Source organism: Cricetulus griseus, chromosome 3, assembly GCF_003668045.3.
Source record: "Cricetulus griseus strain 17A/GY chromosome 3, alternate assembly CriGri-PICRH-1.0, whole genome shotgun sequence".
In the NCBI taxonomy this organism is placed as follows: domain Eukaryota; kingdom Metazoa; phylum Chordata; class Mammalia; order Rodentia; family Cricetidae; genus Cricetulus; species Cricetulus griseus.
In genome coordinates, this window is record NC_048596.1 from 251,400,393 (window position 1) to 251,415,293 (window position 14,901).

The 14,901-nt window shown below is 44.6% G+C and overlaps 1 protein-coding gene across 2 annotated transcripts in view; it reads left to right on the plus strand.

Annotated features, from left to right (window-relative positions):
* The window catches only part of Dusp22 (dual specificity phosphatase 22), a 53,651-nt gene extending 40,007 nt beyond the window's left edge, over window positions 1-13,644 (plus strand). The window contains exons 5-8 of one of the 2 annotated variants that reach the window (XM_027409303.2): window positions 7,597-7,671; window positions 10,250-10,421; window positions 11,404-11,476; window positions 13,598-13,644. In XM_027409303.2, coding sequence (XP_027265104.1) covers window positions 7,597-7,671; window positions 10,250-10,421; window positions 11,404-11,476; window positions 13,598-13,644 — 367 coding nt within the window. Of the gene's footprint in view, window positions 1-7,596; window positions 7,672-10,249; window positions 10,422-11,403; window positions 11,587-13,597 lie in introns of those variants that run through there. The other variant, XM_027409302.2, reaches the window with a different exon arrangement.
* The last annotated feature ends 1,257 nt before the right edge of the window (window positions 13,645-14,901 follow it).

The following is a 14,901-nucleotide window of genomic DNA, read 5'->3' on the forward strand; positions in this document are numbered from 1 at the left end:
GGTGTTTGTAGCCAGACAGCGCTAAGTTGATAATTCTTTCCTTTTCTGTGAAGTTTGAGGAGTTGTGTCATAGGCTCTGGAGCCTATAGCATTCCATGGTTACAGCAGTCTCTGGTGTTCTGTGGCTTCAGAGCCAAGCAGTGTCTGTGTGGAGAGGTGAGCATGAGCACCACACAGAGCTCTGTAAGGACATCAGGGAATATTTTGCTCTTAGTTTGCCACCTAGTCATTTTGTCTATGTTGTCTGTGGATAGCTGGTGTTGTCTGTACTCCCATTTTTCTTTCATTTGTCTTTTTTTCTACTTCTATTGTTAATGAGCAGTTTTTCAAGGTCAGAGGTGGGTGAGCCCTTGCACCACTGTAGCTGTGCTTCCAGATAGTTTTAGAGGTCTTTGCATCCCTCAGTAATGTTCTCCTACTCATGGGATAAATGAAGAACTCTGAAAATATTATTGTCAGTGTTTGCTCCAACAGCCATCATTCTGCTCAAGCGAGAGTCCTCTAGTCTCACACTGTCTTGTTACTCTTGAGTTAAACTATTCTTTTGTGAAATGATGCCATATTTGTTCTTAAACTATCTTTTTAGATAAATATGTCTAGCAAAATGAAAAGTATGGTATATACATCCTCCAATTCTTGTTAAGTGGTGACAGTTCCTGGGGCATAAAGTTGTTACAAATGTGAAATTTCTCTATTTAATGCTGGGGGTTTGCCTTCAGAGATCTAGCTGAAAGATGGGCAGGGGAGCCTGGGGTATCTGGGCCAATTGCCCCGAGGAAGAATATGTCATCATAGAGTGATCAACCCCTTTGCTTTAAAAGGGGTGGGGGGGACCATAAGGTGCATGCCTTTGCTGGGATTTTCTCCACACACATTTGGATTCAGTTGGAGAGGAGAAACAAAGCAAAGGTGTGGCCTTTGTCATCAGCACAACCTCATTTGATACCACTGGCCTTGAAGCAAGACCCACCACCATTCTAGGTGGCCATGTCACTGGGCTCCAACTCCAGTAAGCAAAGGGCTGAACCTAAGGACTCTTTACTGCCTCACATTAGGGATCATGGCGTCTAAAATCATGGCCTTAGAACAGCAAGAATCTCCACATGAAATGTCAGTTGGTGTGTCTTACAAGCTTCATCTGCTGTCTTTTATTGAATTCTCAGAAGTTTGGCAAGGTCCATCTGTCCACTCTTAGCCTCTGAAATGGAGAGGGGGTAGTCAGTGAGAAGAAAGAAGACAATCCGCACCATCTGGGCTCCCTGCTTAACCCACATGAAAACCATCTCTCCACCAGAGCTCCCCACCACCCTGAGGTGTTCTCTTAGGGCTGTGGGCACTATCGGGCCAGTATAATATACCTGTAGGCATGCTTCCTTCTGCAGACAGGCCTTTGTATGGAAGTGAAGGTTAACTGCCAACCAAATGAAGAGCACAAAGAGGGAACTGGTGTTCATGTCAGCAGCATGTGGTGGGACGCGGCTGCAGATTTGTGCTTCTGCTTCAAACTGCAGTTGAAAATAAAAGAACCCAGACTCTGGGTATTTCCCACTGTGGAGGAGGGAGTTTAATGACCAGAGCTTGGATTTATGTCATTTTTCCCTGGAAATAACCCCCACACACACACCTCTGTCTGGGCCAGTCCACCTCATGGTCTTTCTTGTAAAAGGCATTTCTAGGAATGCCTGCCTGGCTTGGCCTTGTGCCCAATTTTGTGTCTGAGTCAAGTCTAATGGTGGAGTTCTACATCATCTCCCTGGGCATCACTGTGCTCTTAGACTGAGACGTTGGTGTTCCCATTACAGATATCTGCCCTGGGGCTCCAGAGTTCTTACTCCCAGCACAGTGGAGGCCATTAACAACATCCCGATGGCCATCCTTGGTTTGGCACCCATCACATGCAGACATGCAGACATGCAGACAAGAGGAGGGAAAGGCTATTCAGGGGGAATAGGTGGGACCACCTTCCCAGACCTTTCAAGGCTCCTTTACACATTACCGTGGGATTGTTACAGGTTTGGTTATTGCTCAGCCCAGATGTGGCAAGGCTGACTCTTGAATCCAAGTTCTACCTCACAGTACATGGGAAGCCTGATTTCATAATACATGAGTTTGTGACGTGCCAAGGTGTGAGAAACAAATGTAAGAAGTTGCTCCCAGGGAGGCCTCGGTGAGGAATTGGCCTGCCCTCTTAGCAAGATCTTAATGAGCCTATAGAGCAACCGCTTCCTGAAGCCTCTGAGTCCTGTGTGCACTCAGAGAAGCTCTGCTGGCTTTGCACCACTGTGCTCACTGCAGAACGGTGAGGCAGTCTGTGGCTTCTTCCTTCATCTGGGTGGCATTCACTCATGGCTTTCTGGTGTTGCTTTTGTGGCACTGGTACTCTTCCTTTTCCCTGCTTATAGACCAGTGTTCCCCAACCAGAACGGAACCCACCAAAAGGTAGGACCTGGAGCCTGGAAATGGACTCCTACATACTCTTGACAACTATAGTGTGAACAGCCTGATGAACAAAGGAATGTGCTTGCCCTCTGGTGAACACCTGGTGTTCAGCTGTTCAGAAGGGGCTTTGGAGTCTGGATAGCCTGTCATGTCTGAGGTCTGGAGTTCAGCCCCTGTCTACTGCAAGGAGGATAGACATCTCTGTATAAGCCATGAGGCAGATTGCAGCCTAGTAGCTTGTGTCTGTGCTGTGGTTAGCATTTTATTGCTGCAATAAAACACCATGACCAAAAGCAACTTGGAAAGGAAAGGGTTTATGTCATCTTACAGCTTGTACACCATCCTAGGAAGTCAGGGCAGGAACCAGTGCAGAGGTCATGGAAAACAGTTTACTGGCTTGCTCATCGTGGTTTGCTCAGCCTGCTCTTATAAAACACACAGGAACACCTGCCCAGGAGTGGCACTGCCCACAATGAGCTGGGTCTTCTACATCAATCATTAGTCAAAAAAATGCACTATAGATTTTCCTGCAGGCCTATCAGGAAATTTTCTCAATTTGGGTTCTCTTTTCCAAAAATAACTCTAGTTGTGCCAAGTTGACATAAAACTAGCCATCACAGGACACTTCTTGTCTAGGTAAGTAGCTTGGGCTTTTTAAATTCCTGAGTTAGTTTCTGATATGAGAGATAATGGAGAGAAGCCTGAGTGTGGGACTCCCAGGGCTGCCAGCAAAGCTCTGATACCCTGTGAGAACCTGGCTTCCCATTCTATGCTTTACCCTGGAGTTCTCTGCTTCTACTACAGCTCTTAACATGACTTTTGTAGGTCTGTGGTTAGAGGCTAGACATTACACATTTCTTTCCTCAGAGAGACCTTCACAGAAATCCTCTCCCATAGCCTTCTCTTTCTTTCTCTGTGGCCACAGCTGGCAGAAGCAGATTTTCAGAACCTTAGTACTTTGCTACCCCAAACTAATCAGTATACCTAGCCTGCTTGGCTGTGGTATCAACTGTGTCCAGGATGCCCTGGTCAACTCCAGTACCTAGTTTGGCTTGTAGCGTGGGAGGCTCTGCTCGCCTGTTTCAGCCCTCCAACACATGCCCCATGCCTGCAGACATCCTTTCACCAGCTGTTAGATTGCTCCTGCACCTACCCTTCCCACCTGATCATATATGGGACTTCTGAGTACTGGTGTTGCTGAGTGTACAGTTTTAACAAGGATATATTTGTGCCTGCTTTGGGCCATTTGGGAACAGTGCTGCAGTTCTCTGAGCCCTGTGTTTACATCTAGGAGTCTTTTCCCTGGGAAATTATCAGAAACTGGTCTGCCGTGCTGTGCTGTGCTGTGCTGTGCTGTGCTGTGCTGTGCTGTGCTGTACTGTGCTGTACTGTGCTGTGTCATGCCATGCCATGCCATTCTAGAGACTTCTATAGCAGTTAGGTGCCTTTAGGTTGGTGTACTTGGAATTTCCACTTGCAGTGACTCTTGTAGTTGTTGGTAGGCATGGTGTGTGTTTTGTATGCATATTCATCTCAATAAAAATGCCTCCTACCAGCCAAGCAGTGGTGGCACACACCTTTAATCCCAGCACTTGGGAGGCAGAGGCAGGCGGATCTCTGTGAGTTCGAGACCAGCCTGGTCTACAAGAGCTAGTTCCAGGACAGCCTCCAAAGCCACAGAGAAATGCTGTCTCGAACCCCCCCCCCAAAAAAAAAATGTTTCCTACCTGTCTTAGTTATGGTTTCTGTTGCTGTGAAGAGACACCATGACCACAGAAACTCTTATAAAGGAAAATACTTAATTGGGGATAGCTTATAGTTTTAGAGGTTTAGTCCATTATCATCATGATGTGAAGCATGGGGGCATGCAGGCAGACTTGGTGCTAGGGAAGGGGCTGAGAGTTCTACATCTTGATCTGCAGGCAACAGGAAGTGAACTCTCACAGTGGGCATAGCTTGAGCATATGTGAATCCTCAAAGTCTGCCTCCACAGTGACACACTTGCTCCAACAAGGCCATACCTACTCCAAAAGGGTACACCTCCTAATAATGCCATTCCCTGTGGGCCAAGCATTCAAACACAAGAGTCTATGTGGACCATACCTATTCAAACCACCACGTTGCACTCCCTGACACCCATAAACTTGTAGTGATAACATAATGCAAAATGCATTTAGTCCAACTTCAAAAATCCCCATAGTCTGTAACAGTCTCAAATTTGTTTAAAGTCCAGTGTTCAAAGTCTCTTCTGAGACTCATGCAGTATATTAAATGTAATCCCCTGTAAAATCAAAATTAAAAAAAAATCACATATAATGGCACAGGATATACATTACTGTTCCAAAGTGGAGGAAAGGGAAAATAGTGCAGAAACATTGGACCAAAGCAAGACATAAAACCAGCTGGACTTACTCCAAACTCTGCATCTCCATGTCTGATGTCAAAGAGCTCTTCAGAGTTTTGTTGACTGCAATACACTTCTTTATCTTGGCCTGATTCCACTCCCTGTTAGCAGCAACATCCCATGACTCTGGCATCTCCACCATTTTGGGGTCTCCAAAACAATCCAGGCTTCACCTTCACAGATTCACACAGTGGCCTCTCTGGGCCTCCATGTGGGGACCCTCCTGCCACATGCCTGGCCTCAGTGGCTTTCCTTAGTTTTGGAGGGAGATTCCATACCCCTTTTTTCTGTTCTTGACTCTAAAACCAGAACCACATAGCCAAAGCTGCCAAGTGCTGCTGCTTCCTGGGGCTGTAATATGGTCTCTTTGTTCAATTACATCTTTGCCAGCTTTCTATTTTTGATGGTTTCCTTCACTGTCTAAGCTTGGCTGTTTTGGAACTTGCTCTGTAAACCAGGCTGGCTTTAAACTCATGGATCTGCATGCCTCCATTTCCTGAGTACTAGGGTTAAAGATGTATCACTATGCCTGAACCTAAGCTGTTCTTTAATTTCTTTTCACAAGTTGGAAGCTTAACTGGGTGGGATCTTGTCATGAGGTCAACACTCCCCCTTACTCCATGTAACATCAGGCATTTTTTAAATCTATCTCCTTGTACACAAGATTTAACTCCATTGTACTTCCTGGTGCCCCCTTTCTCCTCAAATTGTACATTTTATATTTTTCCTTGCTTAGCTTGCTCCTTTTCATTGTAGATCTTCCTAAGAGTAAATCCTAATAACTGTATGAGGGAGGCAATACTAAGCTGTTTTGAGATTTCCTCTGCCAATGGAATTCAAAACTCTTCATTTAAAGCAGAATTTTCAGACAAGGGCAAAAATCAGCCACATTCTTAGCCAAAATATCACAAGAACAAGTCTCTAGAGCACATACTAAAATTCTTATCCTCTGAATCCTCTTGAACTAGGCTGCCACAAGTTCAAATAACCATCAGCCCCACTGTCTTCCATGTCACTTCTAATGTGACCCATTAAGCCCCGCTTAACACATTCAACTGTTCTTCTAATCCAAACTCCCAAAGTCCACATTCCTCCAAATAAAAACACAGCCTGGCCTACCACAGCAATACCCTGGTACTAACATCTGTCTTAGTTTGGGTTTCTATTGCTGTGAAGAGACACCATGACCACAACAACTCTTATAAAGAAAAACATTTAATTGGGGCTGGCTTACAGTTTCAGAGGTTTAGTACATTATCATCACTGTGAGAAGCATGGCAATGTGAAGGCAGACTTGGTGCTAGAGAAGGAGCTGAGAGTTCTACACCTTGATCTGTAGGCAACAAGAAGTAATCTCTCACACTGAGTGTGACTTGAACATATAAGAGCCCTCAAAGTTCAATTCTGCAGTGACACAGTTCCTCCAACAAGGGCACACCTAATAGTTCCACTCCCCATGGGTCAAGCATTCAACATAAGAGTCTGGGGGGCATTTCTATTCAAACCACCATACTACCTCTTGCCAGCATAACCCCAGTGAGTTCTTCTGTAGCAGTAGCTGGATTTCATTTGCTCTGTCATTCTTCAGGGAGAATTATTCCTTACCAGTCGTCTCCAAGCCTATCATAATCCTTGGTAAATGGCCAGTACTCAGTGCTTATAGAGCAGGGGCAGCTTTGGGTGTTTCAGTGCTTTAGAAACTACCTGAAGGTATAATACACCTGGCAAAAGGTTCTAGGCCTATCCCTAGAAACCTTTACTTGGCCTATGTTCCATTGTAGGTCTCTGCCTTTATGGTGCAAGGCACACATACAGCTGAGGAACTTGACCACGGATCTCCTGAATAGTTGTGTGCTGAACAAGTGCCCAGAAAAGAAGTGACCCAAAAGGATAAGGATCAGAAGAAAGAACTGTGACAGTCAGCATCATTGTAAACTGCTGAGTTTGCAAAGCTTACTGATACTCTACCTTGTCTCCTCTGTGAGCCATTATCCTTGCTTTCTAAGTCATGCTTCTAAGGTCACAGAGAGTGGCAGAATGGGTTAAAACTAAACTCTGCTTTCCCCACAGCTGCAGTGATGAGAACAACCAGGGAAGTCTCTAGGGAGATCATTACAGCCAGCACCTCCAAGCTCTCCAGGGTGTCAGAAATGAGCCAGCTTCTAGGACTTTGGAATCCCACATGACAGGGATACCTTCCTCATCCAAGCTCTGAGGCTGTACAGTGCTCACAGCCAGTGTGAGGGGCAGAATGAACATAAGAGGTTAAGCTCCATGTGTCAGTTAGCAGCAACATATGATGCAGGGATGGCTTGAAGATTTATTCTGGAAAATTTGGATGATTGTGAGCCTTCTAAGCCTCAGTGTGCCTGTGACCAACTAAGGCTGAAGCAGCTCTGATCCTCCAGGATGGTCTGGCTCTACATGGGGCAGACTAAGACAGTGACTCTCAATCTGTGGGTCACAACACCTTCGGGGTCAAAAGACACTTACAAGAGTCACCTAAGACCACCAGAAAGCATAGATATTCACATTACAATTCATAACAGTAACAGATTTATAATTATGAAGTAACAAGGAAAATAATTTTATGGCTGGGGATCACCACAACATGAGGAACTCTATTGAAAAGAGTCTGCATTAGGAAGGTTGAGAGCCACTGCTGTAAGACATCTTAGGAAATCCTAAAAGATGTTTCTTTTCATCAGATGTTAAATAGTACATGTCACTTTTCACCTTTTTTTTCTGCATAGGACAAGACATTTCAAAGAAAGTATTAAATTCATTCATGAGTGCCGACTCCAGGGTGAGGGCTGTCTTGTGCACTGGTAGGTATGACTCTTTATTGATAATGTTGTCATAAGTTTGACTTCTAATTAGTGCCTTTTTATCTTAGCTGCTTTTCTAATGCTGTAATAAATTACCCTGACCTTACAAAATAAAGCATTTAACTGGGGGCTCGTGGTTCCACAGTTTGAGTTCAAAACCACCATGGTGAGGAGCATGGCAGCAGGCAGGCTGGTATACTGCTGGAGCAGTAGATAGAAACTTAGGACTTGATCCCCAAGCATGAAGCAGAAAGCTAACCGGAATGGCCTGGCCTTTTGAAACTTCAGCGCCCAGACAAAGTCACTGTCCTCCCCATTGACACCTCCTCCAACAAGGCCATACTTCCTAATCCTTCTCAAACTGTTCCACCAACCGGGAACCAAGAATTTAAGTATATGAGCCAATGAGGGTCTTTCTCATTCAAATTAGCACACTCTCTATGTGGTTATTCAGTTCATGTCCTAACAGCACTCTGTAGATCTGAAGCTCACATCCATACTGTTCTGCTGCCCTGCTCTGCAGTAGTCCTTGTTTCCTCTTACTGAAAGAAAATTGGTTTTGCTTTTGTTTTTGCTTCAGTCACCGCTCAGATTTCTAGAGGTTGTTGTCAAGGTTAGTAAGCACAAAGCACTGTCATTCCTAGCTTGACATTTTATTGGAACAGTATCTTACATGTCAGCTGGTTCTGTTGGGCTCACACCAGACCCACAGTAGCCATTCCACAGCCCTGCTTCCTCCTGCTGACTCTGGTAATAACTGTGGCTCCACAGAGATACATTTCTGTAACAACAAAATAATTCCTTTCCACTTTCATGTTGGGCTCTTGTTGTGTATGTTTGCCTCTAGTACTTTGTAGTGATCCAGGCAGACTTAGGATTAAATATTTTATTGACAGGCACCCACCTTTAGTCTTTGGTACTTTATATCATAAATGGAAAGTCAATGCTCCATATCCATTGGTTCCAAATCCATGATTTCAACCACAAGTCAAAAATATCCAGGAAAAGTGTGTCTATACCAAACATGTACACGCTTTTCTTGTCCTTATTTCCTAAACAATATAGGATAACAGCATCAGCTGTTGAGCTGCCACTTGCATTGTCGTGTGCTGCAGTGTCACCTAGGGATGCATAAAAATGTTTGGGAGAGTATGCACACATGGCACCAAGTTCTGTGCCTTTATGAGACCTTGAACACCATGGAGGATCCACAGTGAGTTCTGAGACCAGTGACTCATGGTCAGAAAGGTCACCTGTGCGTGTACATAAACACACACACTGACAAGAAAGGCAAGGCAGCATACTTAGTAAATGCAGTGCATGTGCAGTGTTCTGATTTTCACCTGCTGAGTTCTGAGTATTATCATTGGTGACGATAATAATAGCTTGCAACATTTTGAAACCATGGCTCTGTCATAGTTAAGGTAGAGATTGATCATATCCCCTCTGTCTTGAGTGATGTATAATATCAATTAACTGAAAGTATAAGTGAAAGCAGCAGCACCCTCCCCCACACCGCAGCACAAGCAATGTGAAGTGGTAAGTCTTGGTGCCTATGCTGGTGGTAGTCCTGCCACCATAGAATAGACAGAGAAGCCACACCCAAAAGCTGTGAGCCAATAGTCCACCAAAGCAGAAAAGGACATGAGATGGTTCAGTAGCTTTAAGAATGGTATTTTGCAGATTTATACAGGTTTATATTTATACATTGCATATTTGTGCAGTATTTTTTGCTATACTGTTTTAAAAAGCAGATAGTATAATCAATGCAAGTGATTATTGTTTCAACCTTCCATTACATTTGGATTAAAGTGCCTTGGGAGTGCAATTGGAAGCGGTTGATAGAGATTCTAAAACACCAATCCTGGGCTCTCTCCAGACTTCAGATGAATTCAAATCAAAATTGTAGCCAAAGAGGATATATTTGTTTAAAATTCCCTTGCAGTTCCTAATAAAAAGCTCTATTGATGAGCTGGTGCTCAAGGGGGGGGTGTTATTGTTGTCATTAGAATATTCTAGGACTGTATTCTAAGAATTCTTGTTTAATATATTTGTGTATGTCTGATTTTTTTCAGAAAACAAGAATACTCTTCCTTATGTTCAGTCATTGATAGGGCACTCTGCAGAAGTACAGCCTTCTGTGTCTTAACTTGCATATGCAGCATTTAAAATTAACCCCTTGATGGTGTAAACCAACTAACAAACCAACCACTGTTGCTTGCCATGAAGCCTTCAGGATTTGAGAGGAATTGTTGCATAGGGTTGGAAGCCATAAGCTCCTCACTGTGCTGCGGTACATTATTGCCCAAAGAAATATAGACTATCCATGCTGTTATCCTATAGAAAAACTATAGAAAATGAGGCTGAAATGCCTACAGGATGGTTAAGCTTCAGCAGAGCTGGGGTAGAGCAAAGTTCTTGGTATATTCCTGAGTAATTCTCTGGTAAGTCCTTGCCTGCTTCCATGAAAGCCTCAATGTAGACAGACTTTCTAAAATGAGGTCCTTTGGATAGGTGGAGTGGTGGATCTATAGTTCTCAAACTGTTCTTGCAACATGTAGCTGTCTTGGTTCTACAGCCTGGCTGGGGTCTCCAGGAGTGTGACACTGGTGATTGCATACATCATGACTGTCACCGACTTTGGTTGGGAAGATGCCTTGCATACTGTTCGAGCAGGGAGGTCTTGTGCCAACCCCAACCTGGGCTTCCAAAGACAGCTGCAGGAGTTTGAGAAATATGAAGTGCACCAGGTGAGTAGTTCTTGGGGAATTTTACAGATGTAGATAGCCACCCTGGGCCATGCCTTGCACTTTGAGAATTGTGGCACTTGGAACTGAAAGGCCCCCATGGGATCCAATGTCTTCCCCTGAATCCCTGAGGGAGTCTTCCCAAATCCCTAGGAGAGTCTTCCTGCATCCCTAAGAGTCTTCCCACATCCCTGAGGGAGTCTTCCGGTATCCCTGAGAGAGTCTTCCTGCATCCCTGAGAGTCTTCCCACATCCCTGAGGGAGTCTTCCAGTATCCCTGAGAGAGTCTTCCTGCATCCCTGAAGGAGTCTCCCCACATGCCATGCTTTGTGCTCCTGTGCTACAGCTGTGCTATGTGGCTGTTTCTGGTTCTTCGTGTCAGCCTGTTTCTCTCCCTTTAGGTGTGGTTACCATTTCCTGGTTTGGCCTACTTTCTTCTTATTTTTCTTTTTCATATCTTAGCCTTTAAGCTATTACAATCAACCAGGTGAGAGTGGAAGCGAGTATTTCCCATACTAATTATGGCAACTCAAGTATCTGGTTCTTGGCTGGGGTAAATGGGGTCACCTTTCTATGAGGTCATTCTGAATTGCAAACCATAACTCTTCCTGAATTCTTTTCTTCAGTCCTGGCTGTCACAGACAGATGGCACAAGAACACATTTTTCTTGCATCCATTTTAGGCCCCTTGGCTGCAGGCATTAACTGCTCCAAGTCTGCTATGTAGATGGATAGTTCAGCAGATTTTTAAGTCTTTGAGCCCAGATTGTTGAAGGAAGAGCTCTTTCTTTTGCTTCCCATTGGCTGTCAACCACAAAACTCTGATTGCCTGATACCCTATTATTTCCATGCTTATTTGTGGAAACTTTACCATTTCTTAAGTGAAAGTCACTGTGAATTTGTGTGTGTGTGTGTGTGTGTGTGTGTGTGTGTGTGTGTGTGTGTGTGTGTGTGTGTCATTTGGGATTTGTTTCCAACTTTTACAGTATCGACAGTGGCTGAAAGAAGAATATGGAGAGAACCCTTTGCGGGATGCAGAAGAAGCCAAAAGTATTCTGGGTAAATATAAAGAGCAAGGGCGGATGGAGCCCCGGCCTAGCACCAGGCGGTGGAGCAGCTTTTCAGCCCTGTCTCCTCTGACCTGCAATAACTACACGACAGAGACCTAACAGAGAGATCTGATGTTTCCTTCCTGCTACGGGTCTTCTGGGTTGCCTACAGGCTGGTGTGCCTGGTGTGCTGGCTACTGCCTCTGAGGACTACAAAAGGAGGCCACAGCGAGGTGGACCACTCAGGGCTCCTTCCCCAGCAACCCTACCCTGCCCTGCTCAAGGTCTTTCACTCTACCCATCTTCACCAATCTTGGCCTTTCCTGAGCTTGCTGCACCTGGGATGCTGCTGAACTGCTGTGTATTCATCGTGTGTGTGCAGAGTGTGTATGTGCATGCATGTGTGCAGAGTGTGTATTGCATGCATGTGTGCAGAGTGTGTATGTGCATGCATGTGTGTAAGAGTGTGCCTGCCAATGTAAGTATGTGCATGCATGTGTGTAAGAGTGTGCCTGCGAATGTATGTATGTGCATGCATGTGTGTAAGAGTGTGTATGTGCATGCATGTGTGTAAGAGTGTGTATGTGCATGCATGTGTGTAAGAGTGTGTATGCGCATGCATGTGTGTAAGAGTGTGTATGTGCATGCATGTGTGTAAGAGTGTGCCTGCCAATGTATGCATTCTGGAAGAGTATACATGCAAATGTGTCTTGGCATATGAGAACTGGGTGTTGGTGGTGCTGAAAGTTATAAATCCCCTGCGGCCAGGATTAGGATGGCCATGCTTTTGTTCAACTCCACATTGAAGTCATTTGAACTTGGCCTCTGAAAAGCTACTCACCAAGTAACAGCCCAGACCTTAGTAATGAGAACTAAGGGCAGGAGCAGCTGGAAGCAGTGGTGTTCCAGAACCTGAGATGGTTTGGAGGAGGAAGGGACTGGACCCTCCCATGGAAGGGTGGAATAATCCCCACAAAAATACTGTGTGTAAGGACAGGGGAGGGGACTTCTGAGAATTGCATTGAGCTTGCTAAGTCTACCAGACCATAGCCTCCCTGCTGCCTCAAGTCATACTCCACTTGCCAGCCAGTCATAGTCCTGAGTTCCACTTGGTGCCTGCTCTGTGCAGGACCAGCATCATTTGAGCCACATAGCTCAGAGGTCTGGCCTGCTTCCTGTTTGCTTTTATACAACCCAGCCTCCAGCTGGCCTCATGATGCAAGGACCCAGTCTCAGGTCTGCATGTACCTGCAGGAGTTGGAAAGAAATCATAGATTTTAGACACCATAGCAGTTTGTGTTTTAAAATCCCTGAGCATTTACTGTGTGAGCTCGTGGACTTGATCTTTGTTTGGCCTCAGCTACCTCATTAGAATTATTTCTCTCTTTTCCTTAAGGCTAGGGTTTCTTCGGTATCCCTGTCAATTCTGCTTCATAGTTGAAAATGTTATTAGTCATGTTTCTTTTGCTTTTGAAACCAAAGAGAAAGACATTTATGTCATTGAGCTATTAAGCTTTTTCAGTGTGGGCTTCCATGAGGTTTTCTGGTGGGTCAGCCCCCAGATTCTGGCCATGAGAACTCCTTAGCTTGAAGTTTGTGGCAGCAGGCACCCCAGGAAGCTATGCACAGTCCAGTCCTTTATGCCAGCTCACATTTCTTAAGCATGCAGAGCCATATGAATGAAAAAATACACTTAATTTCTCCCTAAAAAGATGCTGCAACCGGGTTTCTCTGAATCCCATCACAAAAGGAGTCCCTGAACAAGAAGTGCAATCCTCTTGTGTGTTTAGAGCATGTCAAATTTGAGCTTTTGAGGCCCAGAGAAAGTGAGGTTGCCAACTCTCTGTGTGTGCGGGCCCTGTGTGTGTAGTGAGAAAGGTGCCCGTGAACTCACTATCTCCAACTAAAATAATCTATTTTTAAAGAGGAGCTAGGGAAGCTGGTAGGAGCGCTGCTAGAGCACCACAGAGTAGATGTGAGACCCTGGTACTGAAGAGAGAAAATCGAGTACAAAGCAGTAGGGCAGTAAAGTAAAGCCGAATTATGTGTAAACATGTGTGAACAGCTGCATGTATTTCCATAGGTTCTTAACTGTCTTAACTTGGTTGCCAGTAACGTTCTTTCTCCACAGCCGCCCCGGGAATTCTGAAGTACTGGGCCTTTCTCAGAAGACTGTAATGTACCTGACGTTTCTGAAATATTGCAAAGTTCAGGCTGGTGCTGCCAAAAAGAAAAGTGACGTAGAGTTTATTTTTAAGTGTCCTGTAGTAATTTGTTAACTTGTTTGTCTTTCATTTTAAATTGAATGCATGTATAATCATGTTGGAATACATTCATAACTATGGAGATTTTGTAGCAAGAGAAAATATCTTTGCCTTAACTCCACTGCTGTGGTGTCCCTTCAACCTGATGGATGCTCGTAGAATAATCTCAAGAGCTCTATCACACTACTGTGTTCTGTTTCATAATAGTAACTGCTTCTCGTGAACACCACCCAGTGTGGAAAGCTAGCTCCTGGGGATATGTAGTGCAGACTCTGCCCTCTTGTTAGGTTCTCCTGCTCCAGAGATGTCTCTCAGCATGTGTTTTAGCCATGGTTGTTCTCCATGGCAGAATTGCCAAACACTACTCACTTTATTAATAAAGGGCAAGTCAACCAAGTCTAACATCATGTGCAGTGTATTCTTACGTGACATATGAAGATCACGTGTGCTTCTCTGTGCAGGATCACAGTGCACCTGGTCTTGGCTCAGAAGACATGTTTCCCTCCAGAAGGCAGACAGCACATGTTAGGAAGGACATATAACAAACTGTTGGAAGACTAAAAGAAAACGAAAAAATGTCTTGGGATTTCTGGGGCTGGAGGTATAGCTCAGAGTAAAGCCCATGCCTTCTGTCTTTTATCCCTAGCAACAAGAAGAAAACTTCATTTGTGGATGTAAAGAAATTCAGACACATAAGTGAAACTTTTCCTTCGGAAGGAAGATGAGCATTTGGTCTCTGGGCTAGTGCATGTTCTACAGGGATACCCTGTGCAAGCAGTCCACAGACTCATTCCAAATCCATTTTCAACTCTTAACGTGAAAGAACTCAAAACTCCTTTACAGAGCAATGTAAGGCCAGCTACTAAGTTTTCCTAATCTAAATCTAGTGAGAGTTAAGTTAAGGGAAAGGCAGGTGATGTCAGGAGACAAACCCGCTGTGAGACTGTGAGGACCATGAGATGGCGCAAGCCAGGTTCCCTCATAGTCTCAGGAGAACTGTCATGCCTACGTCGGTGTAAGAAACACAGTAGAAAAACAGGTTCTTTGGCCACAAACCAAGTCCACCTGAGCCAATACTACTTGTAGCCTGATATCCCTTCCTGCCTATTTCTCACCATGTAATCACATATGATGCTAACAAATCACCATTCTTACACTTTCTAACTTAGAA